The sequence below is a fragment of the Hypanus sabinus genome, chromosome 12, assembly GCF_030144855.1.
Source record: "Hypanus sabinus isolate sHypSab1 chromosome 12, sHypSab1.hap1, whole genome shotgun sequence".
Lineage (NCBI taxonomy): Eukaryota > Metazoa > Chordata > Chondrichthyes > Myliobatiformes > Dasyatidae > Hypanus > Hypanus sabinus.
In genome coordinates this window covers 109,585,085-109,603,461 of record NC_082717.1, presented here as the reverse complement: position 1 = coordinate 109,603,461, position 18,377 = coordinate 109,585,085, and the positions used below count along the sequence as shown (strand labels likewise).

General features: G+C 44.0%; 2 protein-coding genes across 3 annotated transcripts in view; both read right to left on the bottom strand.

Moving 5' to 3' along the window:
- Positions 1 to 3,012, bottom strand: part of LOC132403284 (kinesin-like protein KIF13B) — a 249,855-nt gene extending 246,843 nt beyond the window's left edge. The window contains exon 1 of one of the 2 annotated variants that reach the window (XM_059986723.1): positions 2,692 to 3,012. In XM_059986723.1, coding sequence (XP_059842706.1) covers positions 2,692 to 2,746 — 55 coding nt within the window. In that variant the 5' untranslated portion in view covers positions 2,747 to 3,012. The remainder of the gene's footprint in view (positions 1 to 2,691) is intronic. The other variant, XM_059986722.1, reaches the window with a different exon arrangement.
- Positions 3,013 to 9,363: 6,351 nt separating this feature from the next.
- Positions 9,364 to 18,377, bottom strand: part of LOC132403285 (keratinocyte-associated protein 3) — a 50,984-nt gene continuing 41,970 nt past the window's right edge. Inside the window, exon 7 of the mRNA XM_059986724.1 lies at positions 9,364 to 11,249. The gene's annotated coding sequence lies outside the window, so the exon portion shown is untranslated. The remainder of the gene's footprint in view (positions 11,250 to 18,377) is intronic.

The window sequence follows — 18,377 nt, the reverse complement described above, 5'->3', positions numbered from 1 at the left end:
GACAAGGTCCCACATAGGAGATTGGTCAAGAAGGTTGAGTTGCTTGGCATTCAAGATGAGGTAGAAAACTGGGTTAGACATTGGCTTCACAGAAGAAGCCAGAGAGTGTTAGTGGAGGGTTGCCTCTCTGACTGGAGGTCTGTGACTAGTGGAGTGCCGTTTGTCATCGATATTAATAATCTCGATGATAATGTGGTAAACTGAATCAGCAAATCTACAGATGACACCAAGATTGGAGGTGTCGTGGACAGTGAGGAACACTATCAAAGCTTGCAGTGGAATCTGGACCAGTTGGAAAAAATGGGCTGAAAAATAGCAGATGGAATTTAATACAAACATGTGTGAGGTATTGCACTTCAGTAGGACCAACCAGGGTAGATCTTACACAGGGAATGTTAAGGCACCGAGGAGTGCAGACGAACAGAATACAAAGTCACAATTCCTTGAAAGTGGCATCACAGGTAGATGGGGTCATAAAGAAAGCATTTGGCACATTAGCCTTCATAAATCAATTTACTGAGTACAGGAGTTGGGACATTATGTTGAAACTGTAGAAGACGTTGATGAGGCCCACTTTGAAGTATTGTATAAAGTTCTCGTCACCTACCTACAGGAAAGATGTAAATAAGACTGAAAGAATGCAGAGAAAGTTTACAAGGATGCTGCCAGGACTTGAGGACCTGAGCTTTTGGGAAAGTTTTAAGAGGTTAGGACTTTATTCTCGAGAACAAAGAACATTGAGGGAGGATTTGATAGAGGTATACAAAATTATGAGGAGTACAAACAGGGTAAATGCAAGCAGGCTTTTACCACTGAGGTTGAGTGAGACTAAAACTGGAGATCATGGGTTAAGGGTGAAAGGTGAAATGTTTAAGGGGAACATGAGAGGACCTTCTTCACTCAAGAGTGGTGGGAGTGTAGAACGAGCTGCCAATGAAAGTGATGGATGTGGGGTTGATTTCAACATTTAAGAGAAATTTGGATAGGTACTTGGTTGGTGTAGGGGCAGGCCAATTGGACTAGGCAGATCAATAGTTTGTCATGGACTAGATGGGCTGAAGGCCCTGTTTCCATGCTGTAGTGTTCGAGAACTCTATGCACAGAATCAGGAAAGCTGTAGAGTTTGTAAACTGAACCAGTTCCATCATGGGCACAAGCCTCCCCATCATCGAAAAGCAAAGCCCCAAGGCGGCAACCCACATCACCCAAGACATATTCTCTTCTCATTACTACCATCATCAGGGAGAATGTACAGGAGCCCGAGGGTGCATACTCAGTGATTTAGGAACAGCTTCTGTCACTCCTCAATCAGATTTCTTAATGGTCCGTGATCCCATAAACACGGCCCCACTATTCTGATGCTTTTGCACTGTTTTTGTATATACATTGTTATAGTAATCTTTAGTATATTATGTATTGCTGCTACAAAACAACAAATTCACAACATATTCTGGTATGGCTCCATAACCTGCTTTAGTACATTGGGATGGCTTGGCTTTAAAAAAAAATCAAGGCTTCTGTTGTACACTCAAAGTGGAAGTGATGCTGTGTAGGCTTCAGAATGAGCAATAAGGGAGAAGTCGAAAGGCCTTTAAAACAGACAAGAACCACAGTTTTGGCTGTCAAGTATCACTCCTATAAATATCTTGAAGGATTTCACTAAAGCACTATGTAAATACTAATTTTTGTTTCGGTACAAGGAGTACAGGTGGAAATATATTTTGATTTAAAATTCACTTCTTTGGAATTTGCTTTTGACTACTGGCTCGTCTCCCATTAAGGAGAATTTCTGTTGGATTTTTGGCCTGTGACACATCGTGTCTCCTTACAATTTTTAATTAAAAGAGACAAAAGCTTCAGCAGGAAATCTCTGGTCAAAGCACAAAAGCAACTTAGTCAGCTGAGGAACTGTATAGTTTTTCCATTCACAAGGAAAAATCTGTTTCAATCAGGAAGAAATCCTGTTTCTTTTACGCATTGTTAAAAATTAAACAGAAAACAAACACAAAAAAACGGGGATGATCAAAGCCAAATATGAAAAGCCTCCAGATGTACAGATAAATATAAGAAAGTAGATCCTGAAACCAATATGGACTTCTGGCTCATGCTGCTGCTAACGATTGTTTCAATTCCATAATTTCAACACTAGGAAAGGAACTTTAGCAGGGCAGAACTCAAAGGACACAAACCCCTCAAGTTTAATAGCCAGAATCCAGTCAGCAGGTGATCAACAGAAACACCTTCTACTCATGCACTGACTCAGCTTACCTTCGGGGTTTTTCCTTCCTCCACCCAAACTTTTAAAATAAAACCCTGCCTCCCCCCAACAATAAATTGATACGTCAGAAACTATTAAACTTACTGCAATTTCAGACCTATCTACATACATTTAAGTGTGACTTTGTGAATCGAGGCAGTAATTTTAGTCGAGTGCTTCGTTTCTCATATTTAAAAATAAAATCAGCAACGCAATCGGTTTGGGAGCTACATTCAATGCAATATTTATGAAGATTACTGAAAGTCATTTAATAGTTTAATTACACGCGGACTCATCAGGAGAGGGCAAACTTTGAACGGTGAAGGACACTCTTATAAGCTTAAGCCTCGCTTTTCCTCCTACCAACGTGAACAAATCAAACCCCAGAGGAGGATATAAAGCGATTTTCGACGGTGATAACGTGGAACATCTACCTCTCCTGTTCATGGGGCGAATCCTCACCGCCACCTTCACGTTGGACTCGGACATGTCGCTGCTGGCACGATTTGAGGCTCGCAGCTCCCACTCCAGACAGAACTTTTCCTTCAGCCCTTCTTTCAAAGCAACCGCACTGAATTTAAAATAAAATATCAAACTGTAACAGAAACTGGGCCACCAATGGTTTAAACGTCGTCGCGGCAGCAAACTCCCAACTCTTATCTCCTGAGGTGATTTGCTTTCCTCTCCTCCGGTTCACCTGTCCCGTTGCGTGAGTTTTAAGCCGTGACCCTTCGCCATGACAGCGGCGAACCGGAGGCCGGCGGCAGCGGCCGGAGAGGCGGGAGGAGGGGCCGGGCGAAAGACTTCGGCTATCTCCGGAGCGGAGGACCGAAGGCTTCGGCTGTCTCCGGAGGGGCTGCGCGCAATCGGCCCGTTTCCAGGGCGGAGGAGCGCGATCGGCTTTCCGGAGGGGGACGCGTGGAATCAACGCTTCCGAGCGGAAAACGCGGGATCAGCTCGTTTCCGGGGAGAGTCCCGGGATCGGCAGTTTCCGGGGAGAGTCCCGGGATCGGCAGTTTCCGGACGGGAGTCCGGGATCGGCAGTTTCCGGAGGATATGAAGCGCTGGGGCGACACCGTTCGGTAATTTCCGGAGATTAGAAATGCATTGGCATTTATTGGGTTATGTACGTGTATTGGAGGTTGACGGCGTTTAAAATGGGAAAAAATACTGTAGGCGATTTTCTTTCAGCAGGCTTTCCAGGATGCGAATCTTAGGCTTGCAAACATGAAGGTAGCTATTCAGCCCATTCACTTAGTACAAGCATCTAGCTGAATAAATCTCATCCCCCGCTTTGTCCACTTTCCCAGTAAATTAACAATTCTTATTTTCCTTTATCTGTTCATAAAATCCGCTTCCCTGTTATTCACCAGCGTAGCCTGGGCTTGGACCAGGAAGCAGGCACCGACAGGGTAAATAGCAACAAAACATTGCTCTTTAACAAAAGTGCCGATAACCAGAAGACTTTAAGTGAAAGGCAACGGAGGGAATCTGAAACATGGACACTTCACTCTTTTCCACACACAGAGGAAGACTGGTTTTGCTCGGATGCGACTGAAAATTGGAACACTGTACGAGAGGGCATGTAGGCATTCTCACAACGTGCAGATTCTTGAATCACCAGCGTAGGGGGCTACAAGCAGAACGCCAGATAATCAGATGATTTTTAAGTATAGGGACAGGATTAGACTACTTGGTGAACCGAGCCTGTTCCATTTCCCTCTCGGCCCCAGTCTCCTGCCTTCACCCGGTACCCCTTCACGCCCTGACTAATCAAGAATCTATCAACCTCTGCCTTGGCCTCCACGTTGCCTGGGGCAACGAATTCCACAGAATTCTTCCTAAAGAAATTCTTCCTCATCTCTGTTCTAAACAGACGTCCCTCTACTCTGATCCTGGACTCTCCCACTATAGGATACATCCACTCCATCTTGACCTTCCAATATTCAATAAGGTTCCCCCACTCAGTCTTCTAAACTCTGCTGCGTACAGGCCCAGAGCCATCAAACACTCCTCATATATATTAACCCTTTCATTCCTGGGATCTTTCTCGTGATCCTCCTCTGGACCTTCTCCAATATCGGCACATCTTTTCATAGACAAGGGTCCCAAACTGTTCACAATGCTCCCTTTAGCCCCACTCTTTGCCTCCTGCTAGTCAAGTCAACTGTCTTGCATCTTCCCTGCAATATCGTGGGCTCTTATCTTGTTAAGCAGCCTCATGTGTGGCATCGTGTCAATGGACTAATGAAAATCCAAGTAAAGAACATCCGTCTTTATGTATTCTGCCTGTTGGTTGATGATCAGCAGGGACGCGAGGGACAAAAGGACTGCTTCTTATCTGTTGAACTCCTTGACTGCCAAAACAAAGACCTCACAGTTTACCATTTACTTCCCAATGCTTTCACCCACACGTGCCATTACTTGCCTGTCATTTGAGTAGCAACACATCCCAGGCTCCCAATCTGGATGAGCCTTGACCCTCCGTTGAACCACTACTCGACACTCATTACTCTCTGCTGGTTCTTCCCGTTTCTGCACGCTTGCAGATGACAATAAGATTGGGGACGTAGTGGACAGCGAGGAAGGCCATCATGACTTGCAGAGGGATCAGCATCAGCTGGAAAATGGCAGATGGAATTCAATGTCAGACAAATGCAGGGTTTTGCACTTCAGTAGGGCCTACACAGAGAATGGTAGGGCACTGAAGAGTCTGGTAGAACAAAGCAGTCTGGAAATACAGGTAAAATTCATTGGAAGTGGTGTCACAGGTAGGTAGGGTCGTGAAGAAAGCTTTTGGCCTTCATAAAGTATTGAGTACATGTGCTGGGATGTTATGTTGAAGTTGTACAAGATGTTGGTGAGGCCTAATTTGGAGAATCGTGGGCAGTTTCAGTTACCTAACTACAGGAAAGACACAAGGTTGAAAGGATGCAGAGAAAATTCAGAAGGATGTTGCCAGATCTGGAGGACCTGAGTTAAAAGAAAAGATTGAGTAGGTTAGGACTGTATTCTTTAGAATATAGAAGATTGAGGGGAGATTTGATAGAGGTATACAAAATTATGATAGGGTAAATGCATGCAAGCTTTTTTCCACAACCAGCGATCATGGGTTGAGGGGGAAAGGTGAAAAGTTTTAAGAGGAACTTGAGGGAAAACTTCACTCAGAGGGTGGTGAGAGTGTGGAATGAGCTTCCATCACAAGTGGTCCATGTGAGCTCAAGTTCAGTGATTGAGAGAAGTTTAGATGGGTACATGGACGATAGGGATATGGAGAGCTCAAGTTCAGTGATTGAGAGAAGTTTAGATGGGTACATGGACGATAGGGATATGGAGAGCTCAAGTTCAGTGATTGAGAGAAGTTTAGATGGGTACATGGACGATAGGGATATGGAGAGCTCAAGTTCAGTGATTGAGAGAAGTTTAGATGGGTACATGGACGATAGGGTTATGGAGAGCTCAAGTTCAGTGATTGAGAGAAGTTTAGATGGGTACATGGACGATAGGGATATGGAGAGCTCAAGTTCAGTGATTGAGAGAAGTTTAGATGGGTACATGGACGATAGGGTTATGGAGAGCTCAAGTTCAGTGATTGAGAGAAGTTTAGATGGGTACATGGACGATAGGGATATGGAGAGCTCAAGTTCAGTGATTGAGAGAAGTTTAGATGGGTACATGGACGATAGGGATATGGAGAGCTCAAGTTCAGTGATTGAGAGAAGTTTAGATGGGTACATGGACGATAGGGTTATGGAGAGCTCAAGTTCAGTGATTGAGAGAAGTTTAGATGGGTACATGGACGATAGGGATATGGAGAGCTCAAGTTCAGTGATTGAGAGAAGTTTAGATGGGTACATGGACGATAGGGTTATGGAGAGCTCAAGTTCAGTGATTGAGAGAAGTTTAGATGGGTACATGGACAATAGGGATATGGAGAGCTCAAGTTCAGTGATTGAGAGAAGTTTAGATGGGTACATGGACAATAGGGATATGGAGAGCTCAAGTTCAGTTTTTGAGAGAAGTTTAGATGGGTACATGGACGATAGGGATATGGAGAGCTCAAGTTCAGTGATTGAGAGAAGTTTAGATGGGTACATGGACGATAGGGTTATGGAGAGCTCAAGTTCAGTTTTTGAGAGAAGTTTAGATGGGTACATGGACAATAGGGATATGGAGAGCTCAAGTTCAGTGATTGAGAGAAGTTTAGATGGGTACATGGACAATAGGGTTATGGAGAGCTCAAGTTCAGTGATTGAGAGAAGTTTAGATGGGTACATGGACAATAGGGTTATGGAGAGCTATGGTCCAGGTTCAGGTCGATGGGTTTGACATGGACTAGATAGGCCAGAAAGCCCATTTCCGTGCTGGACTTTTCTATGACTTCATTATGAATGGAGCTTTTCCTCCTCTACTTTGCACCATTCTGTTTTGTGCTCGTCCTTACATTCTTAACATGTAAACTCTTCATTCTGTCGGCTTCATGTGAGCAAGGGATTTAATTTGACCCTGGGTAATATGGCAAAAAATGAAGCTAACTAATCCACAGACTTTTTCAGAAACATCATCAGGCAAAAGGCAGAGAAAGACAAATTTGAGAAGGGATTCCATACTTGCCAAAAATCTTTTAATTTTTAAATCCAAAACTTTTTGAATGAAAAGTTGTACTTGCATATGGTGGAACTTATCACTAGAGGGCAGCAAAGACAATGCACGGATGGGTATTGGTGTTGGTTTATTGTCGTCACCTGTACCACGACAAAGCTTGTCTTGCACACTGCTTATATAGATCACATCACGACACAGCGTAGAGTAAGGAAGAACAATAACAGAATGCAGAACAGTTACAGAAAAGTGCAGTGCAAGTGAACAATAAGGTTTCAGGTCATAACGAGGTAGACTGTGGGGACTTGTATTAAAACCGTGGATTAGGCGCTGTCCTTGAGCCTGGTGGCTTGTAGTTTCAGGCTTTTGTACCTTCTGCCCAGTGGGAGAGGGGTGAGTGGGGTCTTTGATTACGGTGGCCGCTTTGCTGAGGCAGTGGGAAGGTCAGAGAAGGGTTATTTCCTGAAAGCTGTCCGCAAGCCAAATTTGTAAAACTATCCATCTCATATTTTACTTCCTGTTATGTAAACAGATACACAAACACGCAGGGAAACAAAAATCAGGTTTAATATCACTGGCTCATGTCCTGAGTTTTTTTTTGTTTTGCAACAGCAGTGCAGTGCAATACATTAAAAATTTATAAATTACAGTCAGAAATGTATAGAGTTTCTATTTTGCTCCCCTTTTGGATTACTTGTTTTGTGTATACAGGGCTCCTTAAAGGTGCCCAGGATAGATCCTCAGAGATGTTGACACCCAGGAACTTGAAGCTGCTCACTCTCTCCACATCTGACCCTCTGTGAGGATTGGTTGTGTTCCCTCATCTTGCCCTTCCTGAAGTCCACAATCAGTTCTTTGGTCCTACTGACTTGAGTACAAGTTTATTGCTTTGACGCCACTCACCGAGCTGATATATCGTCACTTTTGTTGTCATTTCGACCATAACTGCTGGTACAGTACATAGTAAAGATATTTTGCTCCCGTACACTGGGATATACACTCTGTAAACTCAATAATGAATACCACTAATCATTATTACTATCCTGAAAGAATCTTTTAAAATTTACAGACTAATTTCCATACTCAGGTTTCAGTAAGATAGATTTCTGTAATTGGGTAAGATTACAATATGCACGGGAATTGTTTTAGTGACCTCTCTGCCATCTGCTGGTTATGCCAGGAACTATAACATCCTCTTGAAATCTTAAATGCTTCGTTCACAGAGTGAAAAAAAGATCATACAACCACAACATCTAGGAGCAGAGTGAGGCCATTCAGCCCATCGACTGCATTCAATCATGGCTGATTTTTGTTCATCCCCATTCTTCCACCTTCTCCCATTAACCCAGAACACTCTCACCAATCAAGAACCATCAATCTCGACCTTAACTACATCCAATGACTTGTTAGGGAGGAAAGCTGCACTCAGTGCGAGGAAGATCAAGGAATTTATTGTGGATTATAGGAAGGGGATGTCACGGGAACACACACCAGTCCTCATCGAAGGGTTAGCAGTAGAAATGATGAGCAAATTCCAAGTTTCTGGGGGTCAACACCTTTGAAGATCTATACTGGATCCAACATATTCATGCAGTTATGAAGAAGGCACGCCAGGGACTTTATTTCATTAGGTGTTTGAGGTTCAGTAAGTCACGAAAGACTCTGGTAAATTTCTACGGCCGTACTGTGGGGAGCATTCTGACTGGTTGCAATTCCATCTCGTGCGAAGGCTCCGATGTACAGGATTGAGAAAAGCTGCAGAGCGTCAGTCAGCTCCTCTGGGCACAAGTCGTCCCAGCATCAAGGATATCTCTGAAAGGTGGTGTTCCAAGAAGGTGGCATTCATCATTAACGCCTTCCACCACCACGGACATGCTGTCCTCTCATTACTACCACCAAGGAGGAGGTGCAAGAGCCTGAAGATGCACACTCAAACATTTCGGGAATACCTTCTCCTCCTCTGCCACAAAACAATGAATTTCACAACGTACGCCGGATGCAAGATTCAGATTTACTTCTCATGTGCACATCGAGGCATACACTGAAGAGTGTCCTTGGCGTCAGCAACCAAGGGTACGATCGGGGCAGCCCGCGAGTGTGGCCACTCATTCCACAATGCCCGGCAGGAGAACAGAGAAAACAACAAAGCAACCCCAGCGAATCAAGCCCCGTTCCTCCCTCCCACCCGTGCAAATAAAGAGTCCTCCAGCCCCAGCACAGGCTGTCTCCAGCAGACTCGCCGACATTGACTTCGCCACTGGACTCCCGGACAACGGGCCTCGGTGATAATAAACCTAATTCTGATTCTTTGTTTGGTCGAAGCGACTTCAGACCCCACAGTAATAACTCCCAACCAAGAGAAGCAGTTAGTTCAGAAGTACCTCAGGTCTGGAGCTGAGTCTTTGCTCCACCATCACATCAAAACCAACTCCCAGTCTAATTTAGAAAAAGAGCTAATTCAATCTTGCCTTAAAATCTAAAATCAAACCCAGCAAAACTTGAAATTGCACAGAATATCCATTAGCAATCTTTATTTGAAACAATGACATTTAACACAATGAATTAACTGTACATTCACAACAAAAATGAACAGTGCTAACATTTAATATCTGCACCTGCTTCATAAAATTCCTACATTGTTTCATATAAAGTCAAATGAACCTCTTGAATTTGGCATCACCTCTGGAATCACTTCATGCCTTGGTCCCAAGTCTGAGCTGACGTAGTACTATCATAGTCTGTCACCATGACACCCACCGGGACTGCTACGCCTTCCCCTCCCTATCCCAAGGCGGTGAGGTTCAGTGCTCTTCGATCAGCCAAGTCAGCATGCACCAAACCCAGGAACCTGCTCGACCACTTCTCAATCGCTCCCTTGCCGAGCAAGCCCGGAGCTCCACTACGGTGACTCACCAGCTGGTCTTAAAGGAACAATTGCAGGGGATTTGATATCCACCCAAATGTTGTATCCACTGGTTAATCCTTCCTTTATAACACAACCCCCATCAGCCCAGGAAGCAACCCAGTAAACCTAGAACCACAATGACTTCAAGGTACAGACAGCCCTCCCCATCAGCCTACCAGCACCTGCCAGCTCTTACTCCTCCGTTTCACTCCTCTTATACTGGCTACCTCCCCCCTCTACTCTTTCAGTCCAGATGAAGAATCTGCTACCACAGATGCTGCCTGACGCATTGAGTTCCTCCAGGTGCCTAAGTACTCCACGTTTAGTCTCCCCAAAACCCTTGTACAATTATAAAAAGGCTCCCCCCATCCTGGTAATTCTTCCAGAGAAGACTAAATCCTAATCCCGATGGTAGAACCGCAGAACAAATGGATCAAGCTTTCGCTGCCTCAACTCAGCACCGAGAGTTCTGGGTCTCGGTCCGCCTGAAACCCGGAAGCTGAAAAACTCAGGTTCTGCTTTATCTATCATGTGTATATCGAAACACACAGCCAAATGCGTCGTTTGCGTCAAGAGCACTAATGCTCTGTCACCACCTGCCCAACTCAACGGTAAGCAGAGAGGGGAACAGTCAACCCTTCAGGCCAAGATTTGATCACAGGTCTCGGCCTGACCCGCTGAGTTCCTCCAGCACTCTATGTGTGTTGCTCTGGATTTCCAGCCTCTGCAGAATCTCAGTGAGAAGGTCCTGGGGGCAGGAGGCCTGTCGGTGTATGGGAGTGGGAGGAAGGGGGCTTGCTTTGCTGCTGTTGTCCTGCAGGACATTGTGGACATGCCATGTTGGCACCAGAATGTGTGGTGACAAACGGGCTGCCCACCAGGCGCCCTCAGGTTGTGTGGGTTGTGAACGAAAACAGCCCACTTCGCTGCACGCATAGGTGATACATAAATAAATCTGAATCTGAACTAGAAAGGCCTCAACAGGAGCATCAGCAAACCTGTTTCTACATGCAAACCGAGACAGGGCAGGGGAGCCTGAGAAAGTTGGGGAGAGGGAGGTGGAACAATCGTGGATGGGTGGGAAGGAGAATAGATCCTATAAGACTGGCGACCAAATTGGAAGGGCAGTTCATCGAGGAGCTTCTCCACGGAACTAACGTCAGCATAAACAGGTATCCACAGGCTTCATCATGACAGCAGGTGATGAGGTAATACTGCAAGACCAAAGTCCGATTGCTTGGACAACGATCCCTCAAAATGTCTCACCCGTAGATTTTCTTCAAAAACACATTTCAAAAGTGAAATAGGAAACCAAAGGCTTTTTTAAGAATACATTATTAAAAATTCTGACAATCCCCTTCCCCTTAAAAATATCCAAGAACTGTCAACATCAATTATCTCACATAAACTGTACAAACATGAAATGTTGCTGGAAGTCTGAAGAGGAAACGGAAAGGTGGAAATTCCCAGCGAGTCAGGCAGCATCTGTGGAGAGAGAAGGAGAATTAACACATTTCCAGGTTAGTGAGTGTTAGCCCCTTAAGCTGGGATGAGCAATGGGGAAAAAGAGAAATTGGTAGGAATAAAAGCCAATAAATCCCAGGGAACTAATACATGAGGCAATAACGAACCAGCACCAATACCAATCTACGTCAGGGTAGAGTTGCTGGAACCTGGAGCACCAGAGGAACTTAGTGGGTCGGGGCAGCATCTCTGGAGGGAAATGAACAGTTGATGTCTGGTCAAGACCCTTCATTGGGACTGACCTGCTGAGCTCCTCCAGCACCTGGTGTGTTCTCAGCAATAACCTACATCGTAGTGCTTTGGAAGGGATGGTCACACAGAAAGCAAATGCCCTTGTTGTCATCTTCCAGAATTCCAAAGGTTCTGGAATTGACCAGAATCAGTAGGGTAGAAAATGTGATCCCACTATTTAAAAAAAAAGGGAGGGATGAAAACCAGGGAGTTACCAGCTTGTGCTAACAGTCGATCATGAAAATAATATTTAGCAGATTTAGCAAGGAAAATCATTTTTGAACACAGAACATGGAGCATTTCAGCCCACGATATTGCACTGACCTTTTAAGCTACTCCAAGATCAATCTAACTCTTCCCTCCCACACAGCCAAAGCACTGACTGTACTACTTCCCCCTTCCACAAGTACTCTGTGGATGTGATTAATAGAACCGATGAAGAGTGAACCAACAGATGTGGCATATTTGGATTTTCAGAAGGCTTTGGAAGCTGGGAGAAAAGGTTGGAGCGAGCAGAACTGGGGGAACATACTGGCATCTGCCAAGGATTAGTTGTTGGGCTGCAAGCAAAGGGGGCCTTTGCCAGCTGCTGATCAGTGACCAGAATCCGTATTTGGGTCCCACTCTTCATGATCTTTACCACCCACAATCTAGATGAATCATGCAGGAGGTTTGAGGGGCTACACGCCATAGTAATGCTCCAATATTTATTGTTCTTTCATTAAAGATAAGTTCTGACGTAAAGACATTAACTTTGCTTCAGTCTCTGCAGATGCTGCCTGACCTGTTGAGTATTTTCAATAGTTTTTGAAAAATTTTACTACACAAACATCTCACTTGGTGGGGTTTAATGAAACCAGTCAAATGCCAGGAACTTGGCAAACCTAACCTAATACTGACTGGTGGTTGAATGCAGGAATAAGAAGGGTGATTGATAAGTTTGTGGCCTAAGGTAGAAGGAGTCCGTTTTAGAAAGCCCAGCACATTTATTTTTCAACATAGTCCCCTCCTACGTTGACACACTTAGTCCAGCGATTGTGGAGCATACGGATCTTGGACCTCCAGAAAGTGGCCACAGATGGGTGATCGACAAGTTTGTGGCCTAAGGTAGAAGGAGATGAGATATCCAGCTCTTGTTACATGGACGTGCAGGTAAACTCTGAGTCATTATGCAGAAAGTTTGAAGTTAATAATTCATCTCCTTCTACCTTAGGCCACAAACTTATCAATCACCCCGATGAGTTATTAACTAATGAGTTATGAAACTCATCGCAATGAAAGGCCTAAGCAAAGAGATTATGCAGATCCAGTAAATCCAAATGCTGGAGGAACTCAGCAGGTCACACAGCACCAATGGAAATGAATAAACAGTAAACATTTCGGGCCAAGGCCTTTCATCAGGCCTTCAGATCTTATATAAATATTGATACAAACTGTTAATGTTTTGTAACTCTAAAACATTGCATTAATTAAAATATAAGATGGAGTCCGAAATGTGAGTCTAATATGGTATTTTATTTTAAGCAAGGCACACACATATCACATGGTCGTGATCAAGACGAGTGCAGTTCATGTATTGTTACTTATAACCTGTAGTGAATTATTTAAACAAACAAGAAAGCTTAATGAAACAATATATTTACAATATTAGTCAAATATTACTGAAATATTAAAGACACAAATATTAACCTCTGCTTAGCTATAAACACCAACTCAATATAGGATTCATCTAAACTATATGCACTGTATACTATATAATACAACAAAATATCACCATCCACTGCATAGTAAATTTTAAATTGTCCCTAATCCTACTACTACATCAACTCAGGCCTAGGGGGCCAGCATCGGGCACGATGACGGACTCTCCACTCCTCCCTCTCCCTCATCAGTGTGTTCAGCTCATCTACGTTAGCCGCAACGCTATCGTCTAGGAGCGTGTTGACCGTAGTCTTGGGAGGATGCCCAGGGCTCATCCTCCCAAGCTTGGGCTCCCATGTGATGACTAGGCTGGCAGGTGGCTCGGGGTGGCGTAGACAGTGTCCCACTAGTTTCAGTCTTCTTGCCTTGATTTTAGTAGTGAGCATCGGTAGGTCGTCATAGAGCTCGACGTTCGTCATGTGCTGTTGCCAACTCACATCAAGAGCCATCCGGAGCATTCGTGTATAGCAACCATCTAGTGACCTTTGCATGGTCTTGGTGAGTCTCCACGTCTCGCATCCGTATGTGAGAATGGACTCTATGACCGCTATGAAGATCCTCTTTTTCAGCCTCCGGTCAGGTTCGACCTCCAGATCTCCTTCATGTCATTCATAGCCCTCCAGGCCAGCGCCTTCCATATCTTTATGTCCTTCTCCGAACTCATCATTTTTGACCCGAGGTCCCATTCAGGTCTAAAGAATGAATTGCTGTGGAGGATTTCTTACTCTTGTGGACTAACATCGTTCCTGACAAGGGGGAGTCACTCTGCTTGGCAAGTGAGATTAGTGGCTGTGAAACAACCTCAGGATCGAGAGTGTCCTCCATGGTGACTGTAGGAGTTGATTTTAGACTCTGGACCAACTGGGTGATACAACGTAGATCTGTCTTATTCCATTCCATTTCAGGAATGGCTGAAACTGTTCCACCACAAACTGTGCTCCATTGTCAAGGCAGAGAGGCTTCTCAACACATCAGCAGTGTGTGAGGATGTCGCAGAAACACACCTGGCCACTTTGCAGCTGCATCCACGACTACCTCGGAATTTGTGCCGACGAACGGTCTGGCAAAACCCACATGAATCCTCGGGCAGGTCAATGTAGGCGATTCCCAGGAATGGACAGGCACTGCTTTTGGCATCTTCTGGATGTGTGGACATCCTGAACAGTGCATGGCAAACCGCTCAGTCTACTGATCTATCCCAGGCCACCAGACGAAGCTTTGCACCAGGTGACTGGCACATAGCTCCTCCAACACTTTAGCTCTGAGCTTTCATGCTACAAAAACTCTCAGTTCCCCCAGAAAGCAACCTTCATCAAGGGTGCCGGTAAAAATGGGGGAACTGGAGTTTCTGCTGCACAGTCCAGTCATCTTGGATTCTTCTCTGGTTTTCCTTTCGATCATCTCTGCCACTATAGGGAGATTTCCCATTCGTGTTATGGAGAATACATCCAGAGGAATGTCCTCTTTTTTAAATGTTTCCAGTATTTCCTTTTCCAAGGGCAAATGGGACAATCCATCAGCATTTCCATCAATAGTCATCCTCTTGAATTCAGTCTTTTAGTTCTGTCCTCCAAGAAACTGAGCTGATTCATGCTGCTGTTGTTAGTGGAACATCCTTCTGTGGATTGAAAATGGACGCCAGTGGTTGATGATCAGTAACAAGGCTAAACTCTCTCCCATACAAGTACTGGTTGAAAGGTTTTAGACCCCACACCAGATTCAAGCCCTGCCTGTCAGTTTGTGCCTAGTTTTTCTCTGCAGTGGGAAGGGAACACAATGCAAAGGCTATGGGGCATTCACTTCCATTACTCGAACATGTGACATGACCACACCTATCCCATAAAGCGAGACACCGCAGGCAAGCTTCACTTTACGATGCGGATCATAATGTGTGAGTGTAGTGTCTGACATCCCCACTTCCTTTGCCTTTTTGAAACCACCTCACACTGCTTTGTTCATTGCCATGTCTTCCTGATCTGTAGCGATGAGTTCAAGGACCGCAGCACAGTAGCCAGGTTTGGCAGGAACCAGTAGTTGACAAACCCTAAAACTGACTGCAACTATAACACGTCCTTTGGCCTTGGAGCATCCGCCACTGCTTAAATTTTCTCAGCTTGTGTGTCAAGGTTATGACCGCAGTAAGTGATGCTCGGTTTAAAGAATTCACACTTGTTGTGTTGTGGCCTGAGCCCATCATCTTCTAATCTTTTTAACACTCTCTTGAGGTTCCTCGTCATCCTTACTGCTAGCAATGATCGAATCCAGGTAATACTGAGTGGCTGGGCAGCCTTGCAGCACCTGGTCCATAGCTTTCCACCAGAGTGCAGGTGCAGATGCATTATAGCAACAAAGCCCCTTGTGAGTGCTTATGGTAAGACACACTTTGGACTCTTCTTCCATCTCCAACTGTGGGTCTGCCTCTATGCTGAAGGGTTTTCTTCCAGAAAGGTGTTCAAAGACATCCTCTATCCCAGGCAGAGGGTATTGATCTACTTTCAGTACTAGGTTGACAGTTGCCTTAAAATCGTCACAGATCCAGACACAACCATTCTTCTTGGCCACTGGGACCACTGGTATTGCCCATGAGCTCCAAGCAACCTTGGAATAAATTCCTTCAGCCTCCATGTGACCTAGCTCACTGGCTACTTTATCACAGATGGTATCAGGAACTGGATGGGCTTTACAGAACTTGGGTGGGGCATTTTCATTTAACTCCATTTTACCCTCGATATGTTTGAGTTTTCCAATGGCATCCTTGAATGCTGCCGTGGATCATCCAGCACCTTTCCTAATTCTCTTTCAGTTGACTCTCTGGCAGGCGAAGTGACATGCAAATAATGGATGTACCTCCAACCAAGTTGTAGTTGTCTCCTTGGCCCTTTATTACTTGCCCTCCTGTTTTTACCATATACTAGACCAATGTGGATTGTTGGTTGTTGTATTTCACTGTTACAAATGTCATTCTCATGGGAATCATCTTTTACCTGGTATAAGTTCTTAGTTGGATATCTGCAGATTTCAGTTTAGTATCTTTGAAATGTTGTTCAAACTCATTTTGTGGAATAGCTGAAACAAGCCATTTTTAATTAATTTGTCATTCACTTCTGGTGTCAGCCATATTGCTTGTCTATTACTATTTCCACATTTTAAATCTCAAAACCTTGCAGTCCTGTGTTGGTCTCATCATTATCAGATTGTTCATCAACAGCATGCAGGTTCGTGCTCTTTTTGAAACTGCAACGTGACTTTTTAACTTTTTCTCTTCCCTGTACAGTCCATTTATTTTCGTCTGTCTGCCATGCTCTTTATATATCAATTTTCAGCTTTAAACCTGCATTGGTCTGGTGTATATGAGCCCCTGCCACAGTGGTAACACAATTTATTTGGCCAGGCTGGTTTCAGTTTAGTTGCTGCAATTTTGTTCATGGTCAGTTTCATTCCTGACTGCAACTCAATCACAGTTTCCACTGAAACAGCAATTTCAACTGCTCTTTTAAATGTCTGTGCTTCAGTTAGGAGCCATTTTTTAATGCTTTCTTGTAAGAGTCCACAAACTAAATGATCTCCCAGTGCACCATTAAGCCCATTAATGAACTGATAATGCTCAATCTCTTCAATTCAGCCATGTGCACTGAAATGGACTGCCCTTAACTTTTGATTACTCTCTCAAAACCAAAGTGTTCTGCAATCAATGGTTTTGGTTTTAAATATTTCTGCATTTTGGCTGGCTTGGTTTAAGTAGTTACACTCGGAAGCAAGCTGTATGCCTTTAAATCCATGGACACAGCAAAATTGGCACCCACTTGTCATTGGCTATTTAATTTGCTTTAAATTACTGCTCAATTTGCTCAGTGTACATGAGCCAGTTATCCGTTTTATAATCAAACTCACCAATCTTTCTGATGTAGCCAGCCATTTCTGCTCTTTTATTCATGCTTACTTTCACCCAGTACTCACTGTTTATGAACCTGTGAATTCTTCTGCTTTCTGCTTTTTTTAAAAACTCGACTGTCTCTGCAAGGGCTGCTCTGTTTTATTACTTAACTGTTCCTCACTGAGTCTCTTGCTACACTACAAGAAGTAGGCAATCGTCTCAGGTTCATTTTAAAAATATCCCATTGCCACTGTTATATTTTGTAACTTCAAAACATTAAACTAATTAAAAGAAAGTCACCGAAGTCTGAAATGTGAGTTTAACGTGCTGTTTTAATTTAAGTGAGGCACACATGTATTACTAGGTAGTGTCATGACGAACGCAATTCATGCACTTTCATATATAGGCTGTAGTTAATTACTTAAACAAACAGGAATACAATCAAACAATATATTTACAATATTGCTCAAATATTAAATACACAGCACAATCCTTGTTCAGAACAGCAAGATTTTTTATCTGTGCACATTTAAACAGTGAAATCAGACCCAGAGTCACTTTCGTTTAAAATAAAGTACAAATTAGTTGATCGTCATGAAGCACTACAGCACTGAAAGTCCCTTCAGCCCATCTAGTCCAGGGCAACCGGATCTTCTGCCAGTGCCATCTACTTTCATTGGGACCACATCTCACCAAACCCCTCCCATCCACATCCTATAAAACTTATCTTAAATGTTATAATTGAACCCATATCCACCACTTTCATTGGCAGCTCGTTCCATCCTCTCCACCACCCTCTAAGTTCCCCCTCATATTGCCCTTAAACATGTTATCTTTCACCCTAAATGCATGGCCTCTGGTTCTAGTCTCACCCAAGCTCAGTGAAAAAAGCCTGCAAGCATTTACCTTCTCTATATGCCTCATAATTTTGTACATTTCTTTAAGATCTCCCCTTGTTCTCCTGCGCTCCAGGAAATAAAGTCCTAACTTATTCAACCATTTTCTGGTAACTCAGGTTCTCGAGTCCCTGCAACATCCTTGTACATTTTCTCTGTGCTCCTATAAACTTATTGGTATCTTTCCTACTGGTAGGTATAGCCACTCGCTTTGAAGAGGTTGCTTGAAAATCCCAGCAACAGCCTTGTAAATTTTCCTGTTTGGCACTAGAATCCTGCAGAACACTCTGAGCTAAAAACAGAAGTTAAACAGCCACTAGAGACATAGGAGATTGTAGATGATCTACAAATTTAACTCCTTTATGTCCCCAATCCCCCAATTTTGGA